This window comes from Caretta caretta, chromosome 10, assembly GCF_965140235.1.
Source record: "Caretta caretta isolate rCarCar2 chromosome 10, rCarCar1.hap1, whole genome shotgun sequence".
In the NCBI taxonomy this organism is placed as follows: Eukaryota; Metazoa; Chordata; order Testudines; family Cheloniidae; genus Caretta; species Caretta caretta.
In genome coordinates, this window is record NC_134215.1 from 42,047,783 (window position 1) to 42,069,536 (window position 21,754).

A 21,754-nucleotide genomic window follows, 5' to 3' on the forward strand; every position below is an offset into this window, starting at 1 on the left:
GAGACGTCTTCCCCCGAAAATATCTCCCCAAGCCCTACACTCCCTTTCCTGGGGAAGGCTTGAGAAAAATCCTCACCAATTTGCATCGGTGAACACAGACCCAAACCCTTGGATCTTAAGAACAATGAAAAAGCAATCAGGTTCTTAAAAGAAGAATTTTAATTGAAGAAAAAGTAAAAGAATCACCTCTGTAAAATCAGGATGGTAAATACCTTACAGGGTAATCAGATTCAAAACATAGAGAATCCCTCTAGGCAAAACCTTAAGTTACAAAAAGACACAAAAACAGGAATATACATTCCATTCAGCACAGCCTATTTTACCAGGCATTAAACAAAAGGAAATCTACTGCATTTCTAGCTAGATTACTTACTAACTTGAGTTATGAAGAGCATTCCTGATCTGTTCCCGGCCAAAGCATCACACAGACAGACAGACCCTTCCCCCCCCCCCCAGCTTTGAAAGTATCTTGTTTCCTCATTGGTCATGTGCCAGTTAGGTTATCTTAGCTTCTTAACCCTTTACAGGTGAAAAGGTTTTGCCTCTGGCCAGGAGGAATTTTATAGTTCTGTATACAGAAAGGTGGTTACCCTTCCCTTTATATTTAAGACAGGCTCTGTGCTTGGTTCAGTTGTGATCTAATGGATCTAACACACGACTAGATCTCAGGAGGCCTGGCTTCTGTTCCTGACTCTGCCGCTGGCCGGCTGGGTGACCTTGAGCATGTCACTTTACCTCTCTGTGGCTTAGTTTCCCTTCCAACCCTTTGTCTGTCTTGACTGTTTAGATTGTGAGCTTTTGGGGGCAGGACTGTATTTTACTGAGTTTTTGTACAGCACCTAGCACAATGGCACCCTGATCTTGGTTGGAGTCTGTAGATGCCACTGTAATACACATTATTGTTGTTATTTTATTATTGCATTTGCTAAGCAAGGTGAAGGGATAGCTCGGTGGTTTGAGCATTGGCCTGCTAAACCCAGGGTTGTGAGTTCAATCCTTGAGGGGGCCATTTAGGGATCTGGGGAAAAAACTGGGGATTGGTCCTGCTTTGAGCAGGGGGTTGGACTAGATAACCTCCTGAGGTCCCTTCCAACCCTGATATTCTATGATTATTGATTTGTATTACCATAGCACCTAGGAGGCCCGGTCATGGCCAAGACCCCATTGTGCAAATGCAGAACAAACAGTCCCTGCTCCAAATTCCTGACAATCCAAGTATAAGACAAGAGAGAACAGCTAGGGAGTACAAGGGAATAGTGAGACGATACTGGTCAGTGTAATTGTGGAATAGTCTCCCAAGCCTGTAATGTTTAAACCATGCAAAACTCTGTTACATGTGTAATAGGACACAGGCCTGCCCTGGGAGGGAGAAGGGCTAGCTGACCTTGCCTGTGGAGAAATGTAGTGATTCTGTGATATTGAGTACCAGGGAGATGGAGGGTGAGCTTGGGGCTGATATAAATGTCCACGGAGATGTGAAGAGGAGCAAGTTAGTACACTAGCCTTCTGCCTCTGGAGATCTGGGTTCTTGTTCTGTATGGGCCATTCAGAAGTGAAACAGTGTTTGGTCTCAATCTGATTCAAAAGCCAGCACTAAATTCACAGCAGTTGGCACCCTGGAGGTGCACTGGTGGAGCTGTGTGAGGGACTCAGAACTGGCAATGCAGGGGCTGTTTCCATGGGATGACTCAGGTGCACTGAGTTTTCTGTAGGAAGCTGGCATGATGCCTATTGGTAATTGTGCTCTGCCACAGCTAGACAGAACTGTTAGTTTCTTCTCAGGATTGGATTACGACTGAGATAGCAGGGGTGCTCCAGGTCAGAGCTGAGCTGTATTGACAGAACCAGGACAGGGTGCATGCAGGACTGCAATGCAGGGGTAGAGATGGGATTTGTGGGTGCTGCACATCAGGACTTAAGAGTATTGGCCAAGCTGTGTGGTTGCCCATTACTGGACCAGTAGGGAATGCAAACTGAGATGCCTTGACAGAACTGTGTGGGACGCACGGCTATAAGCCCCTTGCTTTTCTGAGTGCTAGTGGCTGCCAGAACTCAACATCATTATTCCAAAGCCTAGAAGAGCCCATGAACTGAGAATGGAAAGTCTCAAGTCAGCTCTGACCTCCTCCACCATTAATAGACGAGGTGATGGGCTGCCCTTAGATGTGATGTGCACGTCAGCCTAACAGTACTCCAAGCAAACCTCCCCAAATGCCTCCCCTGGCCCATTATTTTCATCAACTGCTCAGTCTGAGGTCATTGCTGATCTAACCAAATGGAGCAAAAGGTCATTCCCAAGTGACCAGCATGAGCCTTCCGCGCTCATTCCTATTGGGGGCCCATCCAAGTGAAGGTAACGGCAGACAGGCAGGCCGTGGGGTGTGTGAGGGCAAGTGAAGCTCAGCCATGTACCTGTTCTGAGGACAAGTAAAGGGGACTTTGGTCTCCTGGGTGGTCCCTGACACTGCCTGGGGTTCTGGGTGTTAACCTGGCAGGAATGGGCACGTTTGTTCTTCAGTCAGGTGAACTCTTGGCACTGAGCTGTTAGCATTCCTTTGGCAAGAGCTGAGTAACCTTGTGTTGTTGCCCCTAAACTGAAAATGAAAATGAACAGTTTAAGCCTGAGAACACAGAACGGAAGAGGTTGGGTCTGGTCTGGTTGGGCAGGGGAGTCTAATGTGGGAACAGGGGACAGATTCTAGTGGCAAGAATACTGGTGAGAGCTTCTGTCTCTGAACTTTCAGCTGGGAATCCACCCCGAGCCCTCTGGACATGAGATCCTGGCTGCCAGTACCCCACCCAGCTGCTGGGAGGCACGATGGAGGGGGGGCAGGTGTCTGCTGAGAGCTCAGGATAGGGCTGGCTGCACACAGAGCACATGTAGGGAGGAGAGGTGGAAACCTAGGGAGGTGGTAGAATCTCCTTCCTTAGAGGTTTTTAAGGTCAGGCTTGACAAAGCCCTGGCTGGGATGATTTAACTGGGAATTGGTCCTGCTTTGAGCAGGGGGTTGGACTAGATGACCTTCTGGGGTCCCTTCCAACCCTTATATTCTATGATTCTATGATTCTATGAAACCAGCAGAAGGGCAGTATGGTGGCTGGGGAGCACCAGGCAGCTGGGAGAGAGCTAGGTGGGTGAGGTGGTAGGGAGAGGATCCTGGGTCACCAAGAATATGTGTCTCGGGTTCCTCTGTGCAACTGACTGAGGAGAAGTCATGCTTACTGTGCTAAGGGTTAAAACGTGTGGTAGCCATTTCTGGGAAGTGTGGGAATGGGCTCTGAGCTCCTCTAGCTCGTTGGCCTCTGCATCACCTGGCTCTGCCTGACACAGCAGACGCAGGTCAGTGTGAAGGAGGCAGGTGTAGCCACCATCTGATATTTGCTCTGACGTGCACAGGCGTCTGCAGTAAGATGACTGGAGGCAGCGGAGGTGCCCTTTGGCGTTGTGTCCCGGTAATGTCTTGCCTTTGCTTGTCTCTTTCTTCCTGCGCAGTACAAACAAGTGGAGCAGTACATGTCCTTCCACAAGCTCCCCGCCGACATGCGCCAGCGGATCCATGACTACTACGAGCACCGCTACCAGGGCAAGATGTTTGACGAGGAGAGCATCCTGGGAGAATTGAGTGAGCCCCTGCGCGAGGTAATGAGGGGTGCTCTGAGTGTTCATTGGGGGGCTGAGTGGGGCCAGGGCTCCTCTCAGCTCCACAGCAGTGGAGTTCATGGTGTGCAATGGCAGAGGCTGATACTGCACCAGCTGGCATGAGGACGTCACGGGATATGTGGGGTGGCGGTGGGGGAGAAGGAGCAGAGCAATAGGGCCTGACTGTAGCAGCAGCTGACCTAGAGGGAAGTCTGTCATTCCCTGGCCTCTGTCTGCCCATAATCCATTGCCATTGAGCAGAACAGTGCAGTCCTGGATTCCCCAGTGTCAGCCCAGCAGCCAGGACAGCATGTCTTGAGTCTATTAACCAGTGCAGTGCAGGGGATTAGAGCTGGTGAGAACATTTCTGACTCAATGAAATTGTCAAATGACGCTGTTTTGTGGAAAACCTTTTGCAGGGACATGCTGGTTCCAGAGAAGTTGGCATTGGGAAGGTTTTCCGGCTGAGAGAGATTCTCATGTTTCATGGGTCAGTGGTTAGAGCCCCAGTCTGGGATATGGGAGGCTCAGATTCTAGTCCCTGCTCTACCTGATTCAGAGTGATCTAGGGTGAAACGCTCTGTTCTGAATCAGTTAGAGCAGGGACCTGGGTCTGATGCTCATTGCCCCATCCTCACTCCTTTGCCTGACCCAGGTTACAGAACTGGAAGTCGCTGCTTTCCCAGTCCCTATCTTCCTCCTGCGCTAGACATCTAAAAAAGAGGAGGAAACAAGTCACAAAGGGAAAAGAGCCCATGTGATGGAATGCCCCTGTGACTTTGAGTGGTTCTGCTGCTGGAGAGATCCCCAAATGTACCTCTATTATGCCCTATGCATGGGTGTTGCATTACCAGACTAGCTCTTTGCAGATGAAGGAGCCAATGCTAAAGCCAATGATCTGGCACCCAGAGTCATTCACAAGTTCATATGCCAAAGCAACAGCATTTCCCCGGACAGCCTGCCAGCCACACATGGTTTATTGCCCAGCACATGGACAGCCTCCCCCCCAACCCTCCCCCCCCCACACACAATTTAAACCTTGTACTGCCAATGCCCAGGTGGGAGTGGGCTGGAGGGGAGAGAAGAGCCTTTCTCACTAACACAAGGGAGCCTCAAAAAGGAAATTGCACAAGAAAGAAGAATCAGATTCCTTCTGGGAGTGGGTTTGGTAGATGACCTGCCTCAATTTCGCTTCACATTGTTTTCTGAGTCTGAATCGAAGTGACCTGGAGCAGCACAGTGCAGTGAAAAGCACTGTCATATCCTAAGAGGGTGTGATGCACTGGAATACACACAGGACGTATATTTTATGACAAAGGTACAATCACATTGTATTTTCTTCATCTGAGGCACTCAAACCAAAGAGGTCACAGCCTACCTGGGACACACTAACTGGTAGGCACCTATCCTGCCCACCTTCTCCCCACATAAAGCCCCCACTTGCCCATGATATTTCCTTTTCCGGCTGGCTGGGTACATCTGCCCAGTTTTTAGCATTTTGGAAGCAGGCCAGGACAATGCAGGACATAAGGCTGCCAAGGCGAGTTACAGCATTTTCCCACGAATGAGCCCTCTAGCTGCTTCATGTGGCATTTCACTGGTGCCACCCACAATGTGCATGGCTGCCAAAGATTGGCCTGTGGGGGAGATGGCTCTCGGGTCCCAGGTTAGAAAGAGAGAGAGAACATGTTGTGAATTCGAGCAATAAGACTGAGCTTCCAGCTTTAGTAAATATGGCTGCATTGAATGACCATCCAGGCCCTCCTAGAGTGCTGTTCCAGCAGGCACTGGATTTGTGTCCATCCTACGGTGGATCTTTTGGGAGAATAGTATCTTGGTTGGGGCTTTGGGAGGGGATCTCTGTAGGTTATTTCACCTTAACTGAAGCATTTCTCTCAGTGCGTGTCTCTGTCTCTTCCCCCCACCCCTCCAGGAAATCATAAACTTCAACTGCCGGAAGCTGGTGGCATCCATGCCGCTGTTTGCCAATGCAGATCCCAACTTTGTGACATCCATGCTGACCAAACTGCGGTTTGAGGTGTTCCAGCCGGGGGATTACATCATCCGGGAGGGCACCATCGGCAAGAAAATGTACTTCATCCAGCACGGGGTGGTGAGCGTGCTTACCAAAGGCAACAAGGAGACTAAACTGGCAGATGGCTCCTACTTTGGAGGTGAGAGTCAGTGACCCACCCAACTGTGCTGCTTGGGCAACAAGACCCATGGCTGTTCCCCAGGCAGTCCTCATCTGGTTCATGTTAGTGCTTGTCATAGCCAGCACCAGACAGAACTGGAGCCTCAGTCACCTTGTCTGTCTGTCTCCACCTGAGGACTCTTGTCTTACACTTAAATCGTGAGCTCTGTGGGTCAGGGCCTGTCTTTTTGTTCAGTGTTAGGGCAGCGCGTAGCACAGCGGGGTCCTGACCCATGACTGGAGCGCCACGGCATAGAAGAACAATAATGAGATCAGCATCAAGGAGGGGGAAAACTTTGTTAATGCCCTTTGTTAATGGTCATTTCCTCCTTGCTCCTTGTGCGGTTAGCAGATCTGCCAAACACAGGCCCTTCCTTATACAGTTACTTTTGCCTGGTCCCGCCTGCTGTCAGGCACTGTATTGCGGTGATGGACAGGGATCAGGCTGCATGGTGTTAGGTGCTGTACAAACACGGGGCAAAACGACAGTCCCTTGACAGAGAACTCGCTATTTAAATCTGACACAGGTTACCAGGGGAGCGGGGCACGCGACAGCAGTGAGATGAGTGGGAGCAGTATGATAAACAGTGGGATGGGATTTCATTGCCTGCCTGCAGGCTGTGGGGCTGGTGACTGCAATGCTCTCACTCCTAGGGCTCTGCAAAGCTTTCACCCAGAAACGCCAAACCAAGCAGACTTCACATGGAGGCAACTTCCAGCGCAAATATTAAACCTGCCGAAGCTGAGTGGACCCGGAGAGGATGGGCGGAGTGGGCCCCTCTTCCCCACCTCCTAAGCCCCGTGGCCTGCTCTCCACAACCAAAGGATCCCCCTCCATCTGTAACAGACCTTGGGACCCCCACCTCCGCAGGCCCGAAATTCACTAAAGAATCCCCTTTGTCCTACCAGGCTCCAGGATATTTGCATGACTGTGCAAACCCAGGCCAGTAGGATCCATTAGCTGGGCTCCAGTCTCATGTGGAGTTTCTGGTTCACATAGATCTGAAATAGCAAAGTGAAACTTGTTGGTTTCATCATGAAACAGCTGAGCTCTTGTAGCTCCTCCCTTTCCAGCTATGAGGCCCCCTTTCTCCCCCTAGCAGGCCATGGGGTCCCCTCACTCTTCTCACATGAGCACCGCACACAGTCCCCAGGACCCACATGCAGCCCAGCCTTCTCTTGCCATGGGTAGTTGGCTCTCTCCCCACGTTCCAGACCTTCAGAGGGTGGCTGGCTGACTTGTGAAGGGCTAAAATGGAGGAGACACCTGCTGACCTTGAGCCCTGTTTGGAATGGGCAATGGGTTCCGAGTAATCTGCACTCACCCCCAGAAATGCCTTTGGCTGGATTCCCTGATTGGGGGTGGGGGGGAAAGAAGGATATCAGCTGTGGCATCAACAAAGCCTGGCGATCTTCCTGCGCCAGCTATACCCAGAGGCCAGTGGGAACAGGAGAGCACTACACTGAATCTAGTGGTACCCTTGCTCTCAGAGGGGCAGGGTCACATTGTCTGGACCCATCTAATTTGCTAGAGGAGAATGGCTTTCCTCCTGGTGGCAGGATCCATTAGAACCATCTCCCAGAGGTGCCAGCTCTTTTTAAAAACAGATTTTAAAAATTATAGCATCAGTCAGAGTTATTACACTGCAGTAGTACCTCCTACGTAGGGGCAGCTGCAAACGGGGCACTGGGGAAAGGCATCGTCCAATTACTTACACGCACACACATACACGCACAATGTGTGGTGCAGCCACAAAGTTGAAACCAGCAAAGAGCTTTGTGTGTTCTCTGCCAGCCTAAGAATGGTTATGCGAAGTTTAATTGCTTTAACCTTGGTAATAAAGGGGTTCCACTTGGTGTCCTTATCCTCTTAGTTAATAAGATCGTAGCAGATCCACCAATAACTTGTAAGTTTCTTTGCTTGCACAGCATCAACATGGGGGATCGCTGAACCTCCTGATGCTGAGTTACAGGTCAAATCAGAGACCTGACTGCAAATCTAGGGAGAGTTAGCTTCAGTGAGACGTGGTGTGACCTTCCACTCCCAGTGGGCCAGGAAAAGTGTGAGAGAGACAGTTCCTCCATTCTGAATGCACAAGTGATACCTATGATAAGCCACAATTACAGAACTTGCTGGCTACGTAGATCAGCTGAATCCCTGAGGTGCCATATTGTACAGCAGTTACTGCAATTGAGCCCTCTGGTATTTTGTTCGGTAAATGTTATTGCATAGTGGAACATTTATACCGTTAATGTGGAGGCAGGGATGTCGCTTAGTAACATGAGCTGCTTTTGTTTGGAGGCAGCGATGGTCCCTTCCTCGCTCTCCCACTCCCGGGGTTCTCAGGCTGTGTCTTCATTCCAGAAATCTGCCTGTTGACCCGTGGCCGGCGCACGGCAAGCGTGCGAGCTGACACCTACTGCCGCCTCTACTCCCTCTCGGTGGACAATTTCAACGAGGTGTTGGAAGAATATCCCATGATGAGAAGGGCTTTTGAAACAGTGGCACTGGACAGGCTGGATAGAATTGGTGAGTAGAAAGTATGAGGCAATGCTTCATCACCCATGTCCATGGGCTCCTTTCAGTGGCTGTTTCCAAGTGAGGGAAACCACACCCTGCCCTACCTTCTTCCACAGTCTCTTTTTCAAATGGGTAAAACCTCTCCACCCCATCACCTTTAGCTCCATTTCCAAGCAGATAACTTCACCCCCCAAATACCTCCATTTCCATTATCTCCATTTCCAAATGGCCTCTGTGAAGCACATCCTGCCAACTGTGCAATATTGTGCAGGAACTCCATATGATATAGTGTAATAGCCACCATGGGCTGGGATGTGGGACCCAAGAAATGGGGCTTAAGCCAGATTTTGGTTGATAGTTGACATTGTGCAAACGCCAGGGGCTTCCCACTGCTAAGAGAAATGGGCCAGAATCTGACATCCTTACTCTGCTAGCAATCCCATGGATTTCAATAAGTCTTTGTGCGGAATAAGATAGTACTCAGCATAAATCTGGCCCAGAGTTTGCAGGGACACTAGCTAGGGTATAATTACATGGACTAGCATTATTCGTTTTTACAGCAAAAACTGATCACCAGATGGGATTAGGAAGAGCCACACCCCTGTGATATACTATGGCACAGTGGGGTGTGGACGTGCCGGTGCTAGGCCTTGGACTATAGCCACAGAAAACAAGTCTAGCAGAGCAGACAGGCTATGTTTTGAGGAGGGCAGGGGGCCAGGATGTTTGCTGATCCAAAGAAAGATCCCGCTATTGCAAAGTGATCTGCAGAACATAAAAGTTAAGCCTTATATGCTAATTAGCCCAATTATGAATGTATTTGCTATGATTAGATGCCTGATTAAACAAAGATATGGGAACATTTACAGAACAAAGCCAAGGTCCAGCGTTGGTTTCTGTAGGTGTACTAAGCTGGGAGTATGGCAAAATACTGAACCCCAACAGGTGAAAGGAGTCATAACTAAGGCTGATACACCCCAAGTTATTGTATAGATTCCCCCAACAGAGTTGGCAGCTCCATTGTGCTGGGTGCTGGACAGACACCTAGGAGGCGGGAGTGTCTGCTCTGAAAAGTGGACCATCTAAATAGACAAGACAAAGGAAGGGAGAAAGGAAGGGTTATTCCCTGTTTATTGCTGGGGAGCTGGGCACAGGGGAGATTAAGTGATTCCCCCAAGGTCAAACAGGTTGGCTGTGACAAAGCTGGAACTGAATCTTCTGGAGCCCCAGTCCAGTGCCGTAACCCCTAAATTGCCCTTTGTTAATTAGACCTCTCTTAAAAACGTGTGCTTGTTTTCACCAATTCCTAGAATCAAAATGGCTAGTGCAGTTCTGGGCAATGCTCTGGGTGGGCACGGAAGAGCTGGCAGGGGGTTCTGGGCCTGGCCACACCAAGAGGCATTCATTCAGTTCCGGGCATCGAGCTCCCAGAATGATATTGCAAATTGGAGGGACTGACTCTGGAGGAAAGAGTAAGAGCTAAATATGTGCAGCTTGGCTGAGCACTGGCTCATTAGGCCCTAATGTAAGTGGTGGCAGGTTTGTCACTTGGGACACTTGAATCTAGACTGAACAAAGCGCAAGAAAATGTGCTGTAAGGAGCTGTCCTGTCTTGTCCCCAGGGGATGGACCAGATGGGAGCTAGCAGGGCTTTCCCATTTCTAGTTCTGCAGAGTCTCTGAAAAGAGACTCCCTGTGATGGACACTTACGCTGCCATTCAGCCTTGCAAATGCAAAGCTCCCAGGTTGTCAAGGTTCCTCCCCCACTCTGAACTCTAGGGTACAGATGTGGGGACCTGCATGAAAAACCTACTAAGCTTATCTTTACCAGCTTAGGTCAAAACTTCCCCAAGGTACAAAATATTCCACCCTTTGTCCTTGGATTGGCCGCTACCACCACCAAACTAATACTGGTTACTGGGGAAGAGCTGTTTGGACGTGTCTTTCCCCCCAAAATACTTCCCAAAACCTTGCACCCCACTTCCTGGACAAGGTTTGGTAAAAAGCCTCACCAATTTGCCTAGGTGACTACAGACCCAGACCCTTGGATCTTAAGAACAATGAACAATCCTCCCAACACTTGCACCCCCCCTTTCCTGGGAAATGTTGGATAAAAAGCCTCACCAATTTGCATAGGTGACCACAGACCCAAACCCTTGGATCTGAGAACAATGAAAAAGCATTCAGTTTTCTTACAAGAAGTCTTTTAATAAAAATAGAAGTAAATAGAAATAAAGAAATCCCCCCTGTAAAATCAGGATGGTAGATACCTTACAGGGTATTTAGATTCAAAAACATAGAGAACCCCTCTAGGCAAAACCTTAAGTTACAAAAAAGATACACAGACAGAAATAGTTATTCTATTCAGCACAGTTCTTTTCTCAGCCATTTAAAGAAATCATAATCTAACACGTACCTAGCTAGATTACTTACTAAAAGTTCTAAGACTCCATTCCTGGTCTATCCCCGGCCAAGACAGAATATAGACAGACCCACAGACCCTTTGTTTCTCTCCCTCCTCCCAGCTTTTGAAAGTATCTTGTCTCCTCATTGGTCATTTTGGTCAGGTGCCAGCGAGGTTACCTTTAGCTTCTTAACCCTTTACAGGTGAGAGGAGCTTTCCCCTGGCAAGGAGGGATTTCAAAGGGGTTTACCCTTCCCTTTATATTTATGACACAGGTGCATGCATGCATGTGTGAGCAGGCTGTGCTGTGGTGCCAAGCTCCATACCCATCTGCTGCATCTCTCTGAGTAGGCAATACAACTGCTGAAATCTCTCTTTCAGCAAAGCAGAGGAGAAAGCACATGTGAGCCCAGAGCACATGGTTCCTAGCTGTGTAGACAGCAGTGCCTCCTCTAATAAGGAGCTGTAACATACTAACTGTGATGTCCCCATACTAACTGTAACTAGACCCACACAGAGAATAAGAACCCACTACTGCTACTAGCTAGCAGAGCTGCTTTATTAACTGAAGTGGGAGAGGCCTGGGCTGAAGGTCCCGGGTTCCATCCCTGTTGATGAACCATGGTGGAGGGGGTTGTTACATACTTTTGATGAGGACCATACATAACGAGGGAGAAATAGAGTAGCAGCGGAAGGAGCTTGCTGTAGCCCTGACATGATGCTCCGGTCCAGGTTCCAGCTGACCTCATGGAACCCACGTTTGCCACCACTTTTCTGTTTTAGGCCCCACCACTGACAGCCTGTTCTTTGCAGTGTGAAGCCTGGGAGGCGGCACAGGACTTGTGGAATCATGGAGCCGGGTGCAGACCCAGTAAGACCAGAGGCAGGGGCAGCGCTGATGGCGCCAGTCAGACCTATTTCCAATGACAATGCTTCAATAAAACACCACATAGAGCCATTGTTTCCGCACCCTGCAAGCGTCACCCAGATGGCTGCTAGGGAGGGTGGATCAAATGATAAACTACTGAATAGAAGAAATAGTAATGGTGTTTGCAAGTATCAGTCATGCCAGATACTCAGGGGTGAATCCCAGTGTAGGTGGATGTGGATGTTCCCAAGTCATGTGGGAGCATCCCACCCAAACAGTGACAGGATTCAGGGACTCAGTCATGATCTACACATCAGCCCTGTCCAGCCATCATAGAATCATAGAAGATTAGCGTTGGAAGAGACCTCAGGAGGTCATCTAGTCAAACCCGCTGCTCAAAGCAGGACCAACCCCAACTAAATCATCCCAGCCAGGGCTCTGTCAAGTTCAGCCTTAAAAACCTCTAAGGATGGAGATTCCACCACCTCCTGAGGTAACCCATTCCAATACTTCACCACCCTCCTAGTGAAAAAGTTTTTCCTAATATCCAACCTAGACCTCCCCCACTGCAACTTGAGACCATTGCTTCTTGTTCTGTCATCTTGCTCCACTGAGAACAGCTGAGCTCCATCCTCTTTGGAACCTCCATTCAGGTAGTTGAAAGCTGCTATCAAATCCCCCCTCACTCTTCTCTTCTGCAGACTAAACAAGCCCAGTTCCCTCAGCTTCTCCTCGTAAGTCATGTGTCCCAGCCCCGTGATCATTTTCTTTGCCCTCCGCTGGACTCTCTCCAATTTGTCCACATCCTTTCTGTGGGTGGGGACCAAAACTGGATGTAATACTCCAGATTTGGCCTCACCAGTGCTAAATAGAGGGGAATAATCACTTACCTCGATCTGCTGGCAGTGCTCCTACTAATGCACCCAATATGCTATTAGCCTTCTTGACAACAAGGGAACACTGTTGACTCATATCCAGCTTCTCGTCCACTGTAATCCCCAGGTCCTTAGCCAGTCAGTCCCCAGCCTGTAGCAGTGCATGGGGTTCTTCCGTCCTAAGTGCAGGACTCTGTACTTGTCTTTGTTGAACTTCATCAGATTTCTTTTGGCCCAATCCTCCAATTTGTCTAGGTCACTCTGGACCCTATCCCTACCCTCCATCGTATCTACCTCTCCCCCCAGCTTAGTATCATCCGCAAACTTGCTGAGGGTGCAATCCATCCCATCATCCAGATCATTAATGAAGATGTTGAACAAAACCAGCCCCAGGGCTGACCCCTGGGGCACACCATTTGATACCAGCTGCCAACTAGACATTGAGCCATTGAGCACTACCTGTTGAGCCTGATAATCTAGCCAGCTTTCTATCCACCTTATGGTCCATTCATCCAATCCATATTTTTTTTACTTGCTGGCAAGAATACTGTGGGAGACCGTATCAAAAGCTTTGCTAAAGTCAAGATATATAAATCCACCACTTTCCCCATATCCACAGAGCCAGTTATCTCATCATAGAAGGCAATCAGGTTGGTCAGGAATTACTTGCCTTTGGTGAATCCATGTTGACTGTTCCTGATCACCTTCCTCTCCTCCAAGTGATTCAAAATGGATTCCTAGAGGACCTGCTCCATGATTTTGCTGGGGACTGAAGTGAGGCTGACCAGTCTGTAGTTCCCCAGATTCTCCTTCTCTTTTTTAAGGATGGGCACTATATTTGCCTTTTTCCAATCGTCCGGGACAGGGCCGGCCCACAACATTTTGGCATCTGAGGCGGGGAGCTCAAATGATGCCTCCGTGTCCACCTGCTTGGGCCAAAACTTTGAAAGGTCTCAATTCTGCCTTCTTCCTGTTCTACTCCTCTCATGGTACTGCCCTGCTACCTACCCCAATAAAGGAGAACTAACAACTTAAAATGCCTTGTTCAAAAATTTTAAGTAACACTTTCAAACGCCTGAACAGCAAATGTAACTTTTCTTGTCTGCATAGTAAACACTGGTGTTTTTATCTGTTTAAATAATCAAACTGGTGCTTTCCGTGCTTTCTTGGTTGAAAAGATTTGAACTGCTTCCTGCTGAAGGTCCACAGTGTGGGCCAGCTCATGCTCTATTGAGATGGTTGCAAGGCCGACCAGCCTCTCCTGTGTCATTGTGGAGCGTAGATGTGTTTTTATTAACTTCAGCGTGGAGAAGTTGCGTTCTCCACTGGCAACTGTTACAGGAAGTGCTAGAAGTATGCGCAGAGCAACAAAAGCATTTGGAAAAAGGGTGGTCATCTTATTTGTGCACATATATTCCAGAACAGCCTTTGGAGTTCTTCCTGCTGAAATGTATCTTGAAAGGGCTTTCAGTTCATCACCTAAATCAGTAGCATCAATATTGCGCAATATCATCATGTGTCAACACTGTCTTTAGTGCCCTGCATTGCTGGTGTAGGTCTTCTTCAGGTATAGTGAGGAGTTTTGGAATATTATACAACATCCCAAATATACTGCTGTGTTCCTTGAGCTGCATGAAATGTTCTTCAACTGACTGTATTGCACAATCTCGCACCTGGTTAAAGAATTCAACTTTGAATTGTTGTTTGGGGTCTCTTCTGGGATTATCCCGTGCCTCGTAATCAAAATGTTTTCTTCTTCAGTGATTCTTGTATTCTTGAAGGGGTGGGAAAATAGCTTCAGTGTGAAGTTCCTCTGCCAACTTCTGTGCATTCTTCAGAATGTTTTGAAATCCCTCATCTGACAGGTAAGACTGTAGGTATGACTTTGTTTTGTCCAGTTGTTCCATTGTTCCAGATATATCAAGGTCAAGACTTTGGAGTTTCTTGCTTACAACATTTATTTCAACAGTATGTCATGCCACAACACTAGCCACACAGAAATTTGAAGTTATATATGTTTCTGGTGATTCCATTTCTCTCTGCCACTGTTCTCCCATGAACAGTTCCTGTCATAGTATTATCCTCCATAATGGCAACTATGGCATCATCTATCTTCCCAATTTGGTGTTTAATAGGCTTTATCGCCTCCACTCGACTTTCCCATCGTGTGGCACTCCGTGATTTCAGTGTCAGAGAGGATGTTCCCAGACATTGCTTCAAAATTTGCCATCAATGAGTTGATGCAGAGAAAAATACATAGATGCTTTGAATTACATTAAAAAATTCAGCAGCTTCAGTAGAAGTTGATGCTGCATCACGGACCACCAAGTTCAATGAATGAGAACTGCATGGGACAAAAGAAGCTCGAGGGTTTAACTCTCAAATCCGTGTCTGCAATCCTCTGTTCTTTCCTCTCATGTTGGCACCATTATCATAGCCCTGACCTCTCGTCAGCTATCGCAATTTCCGTATCTTCCAGCTTTTTAAGAAGCACATTTGTCATACCAGCTCCTGTAGTATCATCAATTTCAATAAATTCTAGAAAATGCTCTCTGACAGTCACCATTGCAGGGACATTTTCACTAGGTTCTCTTGTTGTTACAAAATGCACCATTAAAGCAATTTGTTCCGTATGGCTGATGTCAGGGGTGCAATCCAGAATAACAGAGTAATATCTTGCTGACTTCAGATGTGCCACAATCTTCTGTTTGACTTTTGTTGCCAGTAACTGTATGATCTCATTTTGAATTGTTTTTCCAAGGTAGTGGTGTGTGTACATTTCTTGGGTGGTGACTCTTCTTAGATACTCCTGGAGTACAGCATCAGACTCAGCCATCAGCTCCACAATTTTATGGAAATTTTCACTGTTTGGCACATACAGCTGATCTGAAGTGCCACACAGTGCTAGGTTTTGGGTAGCAAGCATTCTCACAATGGCAATGAGCCTTTTCAGAACATTTTGCCAGGAAAGACACTCTGATGCAATCTTCTCTTGATGCTGATCATCTATGGTGGCCTTTAACCTTAGTCTCATCTCAAGCTCTTTCCACCTATGGAATGCTCTCTGGTGATTTGCTGCCTTCTCATGGCATGCCAGATTTCTAGCCAGATTTTTCCAGTCCTTTGTTCCTGTAGAATCCAGTGTGGCTGGAACATTAGACTGGAAGAGTTTGCAACAAAAACAATAAGCAGCATTCTGGGCTTTTGAGTACATAAGCCATGGCCTCTCCAATTTGTCACCATTGGGGATTTCATGCTAGTAATGTGTTGGATGGAAACTTCTATTTTCATTGTCTTTGGGGAACATGAAGTTTTTCACTTGCTGTGGCCCATGCAGTACAAGAAAGTCCCTCAGGCTACTGCTCAAGTGGGTCCACAGTCCTGGATCATCTAGACTTAAGGAACTAAACTCAGCAGCAGCTGTTTCTTGCGCGTCCACCACACTCTTCTCTGATCTACACTTTTCTTCAGGAATGTGCATGGTTACATCCATTTGAGATGGAGATATGGATGCTGCAGTAGCTGCCAGGCACCTGCTCTCTGACTAACTGGAAGATCAGGCATCTCCTCACCACTCACATCCTCGCTGGGGCCGGAAGGCTCACCATGAATATTTGTGTCTATGTATCTCAGGAGAGCTCCTTCCTGCTTAGATAGAAAAGCTTCCTTTGCTTGCTTTCTTTTTCTGAATGCTGCCCCAGAGGAGCATTTTCTTCTTTCACTCATGACAGCTATAGTGGCTCCCAACACTCAATTGAAGGGGACAAATAAGCAGGCTGGTAGCAGGGCCTGTGTGAGGGACGATATCAGCTTCTTAAGGGCCTAACTGGCTCTTACTACTTCAGTTGACTGCCTGTTCTCCTCAAGTGGGTTCAGGGAAGCAGCAGGAAACAAGGAACTCCCTGAGAAGCTGGTGTTAATCAGTCCAGACTCCTGGGGGTGCTAGAGAAGCTCGAGGGTTTAACTCTCGAATCCGTGTCTGCAATCCTCTGTTCTTTCCTCTCATGTTGGCACCATTATCATAGAGAGGTACATAAGATAGGTACTCCTCTCTCTCCCTGCAGCTCCTGCTGCTTTCTGTTATTCCCTCTCACCTTTTCTCCTGCCTGCTTGTTATGTCTCTTGTGCCCTCCTTCCTCCAGCACAGCACTCCACCATCTCTGCGCATCTAGAGCAGAGAGAATACGTATGCACCAGCAGCAGACACAATTTTCTACACTCTGGGTCCTAGTGGCGCCCCTCCCCACCACAGTCTGGCACCTGAGGCGGCCGCCTCAGTTCTCCTCATGGTAAGGCCAACCCTGGTCCGGAACCTCTCCCGATCGCCACGAGTTTTCAAAAATAATGGCCAATGGCTCTGCAATCACATCAGCCAACTCCCTCAGCACTCTTGGATGCATTGCATCAGGCCCCATGGACTTGTGCATGTCCAGCTTTTCTAAATAGTCCTTATCCTGTTCTTTCACCACTGGGGGCTGCTTACCTCCTCCCTATACTGTGCTGCCCAGTGCAGCAGTCTGGGAGCTGACCTTGTGAAGCTAGAAGAGGTGTGCTACTATGCTCCCACTGCTCCCCAGGAGCAGAGAAATCCTCTAGAAAATCTTTGAATGAAAGGCCCTCTTAAAATTGTATTCTGGCCCTGATTTCGCTTTGCTCTGTTTCTGCTGTCAGTGCATCTATGGCAGGGGGAAAGGGGAGCATGCAAATGTTAAAGCTATCCTCTTGAATTCTGCGTCATGTCAAGGGCCTACCTCACCCCCAGAACAACTCAGAGCAGCCCCCAGACTGCTGTAAGTTGTACCAGTTGTAAGAGCCCTCTATGGGTCATTTCATCAGCAGAGAATGGCTGGAGTGCAGTGCACTCTGGTCAGACCACTTCTCGCTGCTCAGTTGCTCCAGCTGTAACACCACCTAGCTCTTATAGAGTGTGTTTTTCATCCATCGATTTCAAAGTACTTTACAAATGAGGTCAGTACCATTATCCCCCTTTTACATATGGGGAAACTGAGCAACAGATAGGGGAAGTAATTTGCCCAACATCACCCAGCAACCAATGATAGAGCTGGAAATAGAACCCAGGAGTCCACTTCTCGCTTCCTCCCTCCCTTAATGCATTTTATACCCTGGGGACTGGGAGGGAATCCAGCGTAGAGCTGGGGAGAAGCAGAGACAGACAAAGGCAAACTCTGTGTCACAATGCTGCCAATTCTCACAATTGTAGTGCGACTCTGTGTTTTTTTCCTTAAAGCCCCAGCCACTGGAGTCATGTGATTACATGAGACTGTTTCATTTTTTAAAAAGAAATTTCTAGTTCTCATCATTCCAGAGAAAAGTTGGAAAATGTGACCCTTAATGGTGCAAACAGAAAATGCCAAATAAGAATAACCCCCAAAATAACTTTTTAAAATCTCATGATTTGCGGGGCCTGACTCGTGATTTTCAAACTCCTAAGGCTGGCAATGCAGTAGCAGTCACACACACTCTGAAGCTCTTCTGTGGCAGGTAGGTGTAAAGTAAGCAGTTCTCAAGATGATTCACACCCTCTGCCCCCAGATTGTTAAGTCTAGCGATAGTACGATTTCCACTGCTGAAGCCCCGATTCCCTGCTGCCCCCCGGGGCTGAAGTTGGGAGGCGCGGGGCTGAATCCCAGAGCCCCGATCCCTGGTGCTCCCTGTGGGGCAGAAGCCCTGAGCCCATGGTGGGCAGAGCTGGGGACATGGAGGGCATTGCCCCACCCCGCCCCAAACTGCAGGGCAAGATCAAGGCAATCCCTGGGCAGCTCCACACCTCCCCGAGTCCTCCCCACATCTCCTTTCCCCGCCCCTTGGCCAGATCAGAGACAGGAAGCCAGAGCCGGGCAGTGCAGGGCAGCTGCTGTTCTGGCTGGTGCCATGGAGCAGGCATCTGCAGCATTCCTTCCTCTACTGCTGGTGGCCCAGTTAAAGCTGCTCCTCAGTTCCCAGCCCTCTTTGCTCCCACAGAGGAAGCCGGTAAGAGCCCCCAGGTGGGGAGCCCCAGCTCCATGGCTGGCAGACCCCTCCAGGAACAGGGACCACAGGGGAGACCTTCCAGCACACAGCCCCTAATACCTCTCTCTCTACACCCTGAGCTCTGCACCCTGAGCTACCCCCTACCCACACACAGCCCATAGCCACCCTCTGTGTGCACACAGCCACAGCTACCCTCTGTCTACTCACAGCACCTATCTACCCCATCCCTGCACCCAAGCTATTTTCAAACTTTGTGAGCTAAGCCCCCCCCACACCTTTGAGTTATAATTTAAATATATAAATTCCCTTCCTGGACCCCACCACGTGGCGGGGGCTCAAACCCCGCTGACCCCTGCCCCCGGCCAAATAGAAGTCAAACTACTTTGCCTATGCCCAAGGGCTCTGGAGTTTTTATAGTTTGTCGAGGGAGGCCTCAGAGAGAAAAAGTTTGAGAACCCCTAGAATCAGGACCCATGGCTCCAAATCCAAAAGCTTCTGCCACCTGAGCTAAAGAGGGCTCCTTGCCCCAATCCTGCAATTGATCGAGCGCCACTGGGCTCTGGGCTCCAGCTATTAAAGGTTACTAGAAAAACTTCCACAAAGTTTGAGTGCACTCGTGCCTATTTGCAAATGATTTGTCCAGCTAAATAGAGTGCAGGAATAATGGGGAAGGCTGTGGGGGAGAAATATTCATCATGTGATTTATTTAAATATTATTAATGAACTTCCTCAAATAAATTATTCAACAAGTACAATTTGACCAATTCTGATTTTAGCCAAAGTGTTAAAGTCTTCTTTTCCTACGCAAAGTAAACGACAGACTCACATCAAGAGACAACTAACAACATTTTGGGCAGGAAAAAAGATTGATTTGGGGGCCTGCTCTAGACACTGGGTTTGTGCTGATGTAATTATAGGTATGTTACACCAGAGCTGAAGGTGTCATTTCCAGCATGAGCAGACAGACCCATGTGGCTCTGATCAAACTAGCATGCTAACAATAAGCAGTGTAGCCCCAGTAGTGTGAGCAGTGCAAAGGGCTAGTGCAGGTAACATGCTGACAGTGTAGGGGCCATATCCAAGGCTTCTTTGCTCCCCCAGCCATCAGCAGCTGCAATATTGGCCCATTAGAGCCACTGGCAGCCAGCTAAGTTAGGACAGGAGACCAGCCCAGTGCACAATAGTCCAGGATCAGAGGATTGCAAAGGCCACATTCACACCTGCCCCGTCCTGAGCTATGCTGCAAACTTGGCTGTGCTCTAGCCAAGGATCTGACCTGGTGTACTTACTATTCAGTCTTCAAAATAAAGACACAGAATGAATCTGAGTCTCCCAGGAGCTAACTAGCTATGCAGAAGCCAGCAGAATAAAGTGAGAATGTTGAAAACGCATGCAGATTCAAAAAGCAATTCCCTGACCTGTATTCTTAAACTACAGCCACTGGCCTTAGATGGAACTGGAGGGAGAGAGCCAGGATAAACAGAGTGTTCCAGCTAATCTCCCCAGGATCTGTGCAGAATTTTAACAACAGAAAGCTCATCTTGATGATTTGCTAGAACTGTTGTTGAGAGCTGATTCTTTTCATTAAACCACATGGCCCTTTTCCCTGGGATTCTTTGTGTGTTATCTCCAGTCAGGTGACATGTGTCTTTTCAATTCTTTATTGAGAGAGAACCATCTATTAGTTAAGCTCCAAAATTTCAGACGCATCACTGTACTTCAGAGCTCTTATGACTGGAGGGCACATCCTCCAGGTTCTAAATACCACTTTTGTTTTCAGGCCATCACTGTGTTGATGAGAAATTGTTTTTTGTAGGACCCACAGTATTTACTACAATTATTTATTATTTGTATTGCGGGGTTCTCACAACAGAATGCAGCCACCAACTCTTGCTGGTGGCCGCTCTGACAATTTTTCTTAAAATTCTTAATTAACTTTAGGAAAAACAAATTAATATGCGCATCTACATGTCCAAACCATTGTAATCTATCTATGTATGCATTTTATTTTTACAGACTCAGTAATAAAAATAGTGTACAGTTCTCTTTATTCTTTATTGGACCTAAATAGAATAGAAACACAAATAAGGTGCCTTGAACGTTCTTGTCTTTTTTCTTATTGTTTCTTTTGCTTTTTTTGGTTTCTTTCTTTCTTTTTTTTTAAGACTTGCTAGCTACTAAGTGTGCAGTGAAAAGTGATACAGAGACAGCAGGGACCAGGGGTGATGGGGCACTGGAGGAGGCAGCAGGGGGGAAGAAGTGATGGGAGGGGGGCTTGGGCCAGAGCCCATCACCATGCAGCCAGGGAATGGAGCCCGAAGCTCCACGTACAGGGGATCAGGCCTAGGGACAGAGCCCGAAACCCTGTGGCTGGAGCCTGCCACCCAAGGGCTGATGCCTGACCCCACTGCCACCCGGAAGGTGGGGAACTCACTGACTGCCTGCTCCTCCAGTTTGTGCCTCTCCAGAGGGAGGCAGGGCCCAACCACTGCTGGTGGTCTCTGGGAAGGGGCTGCTGCTTTGCTCTCCCTCCTCCAATCTCTTCCCAGGAGGCCGGGGCCACAAGAAAAGCCCCTGGTGGGCTGCATTTGAGAAATGCTGCCTTAGGAGCCCCAGTCCTGGACCAGGACCCCCTTGTGCTAGGTGCTGTGCAAACAGAACATTGACTCAGTGTATGCTCCAAAGAGCTTGTGCAATCTAATTATGATGCACCACTGGTGTTTCCAGATCTTTGCTAATGCTACTTTAATAAATTGGCTCATGTATCTTTATGCACCACTGTCCTCTACTGGATGGTATCAGAACTGCTCAACTATGTGTCAGAGATCCTGTATTACTCACACCTAGTGAAGAGTCTCCTTTACTCAAGTGGCCGGGGTCTCTGCTTTTTGGAGAAGGAAGATCTGAGTTTGATTGCTACTGCTATTATAAAGTTTCGCATATTTGGGTTTAGGAGTCAAACTGGAACAGACTAGTGTGTATTCTATATATTATATTAATTCTTATACCATGCTCATCGCCATAGTGTCGGAAGGATAGAAGGTCTAGAAGGATAAAGTCTTAACATCACGCAGTCTCTGTGCTTCCAGCACTGAAATGAGAGGAAAATAGATTATCCTCTCCAAGCATCCTACTGTGGTTCACTGAACAAAACTATGGTACAGAATAGCTTTACGGTTCAGATTACGCAGAGCTACTTAGAGAAGCCAAACTAATCAGCAGATCTCATTTCAAGGCAGGTGAAATGACAATAAATCCAGC

General features: G+C 48.1%; 1 protein-coding gene across 1 annotated transcript in view; it reads left to right on the top strand.

Moving 5' to 3' along the window:
• Window positions 1-21,754, top strand: part of HCN4 (hyperpolarization activated cyclic nucleotide gated potassium channel 4) — a 158,076-nt gene that overhangs the window by 122,776 nt on the left and 13,546 nt on the right. Inside the window, exons 5-7 of the mRNA XM_048866144.2 lie at window positions 3,494-3,640; window positions 5,574-5,814; window positions 8,200-8,364. Coding sequence (XP_048722101.2) covers window positions 3,494-3,640; window positions 5,574-5,814; window positions 8,200-8,364 — 553 coding nt within the window. The remainder of the gene's footprint in view (window positions 1-3,493; window positions 3,641-5,573; window positions 5,815-8,199; window positions 8,365-21,754) is intronic.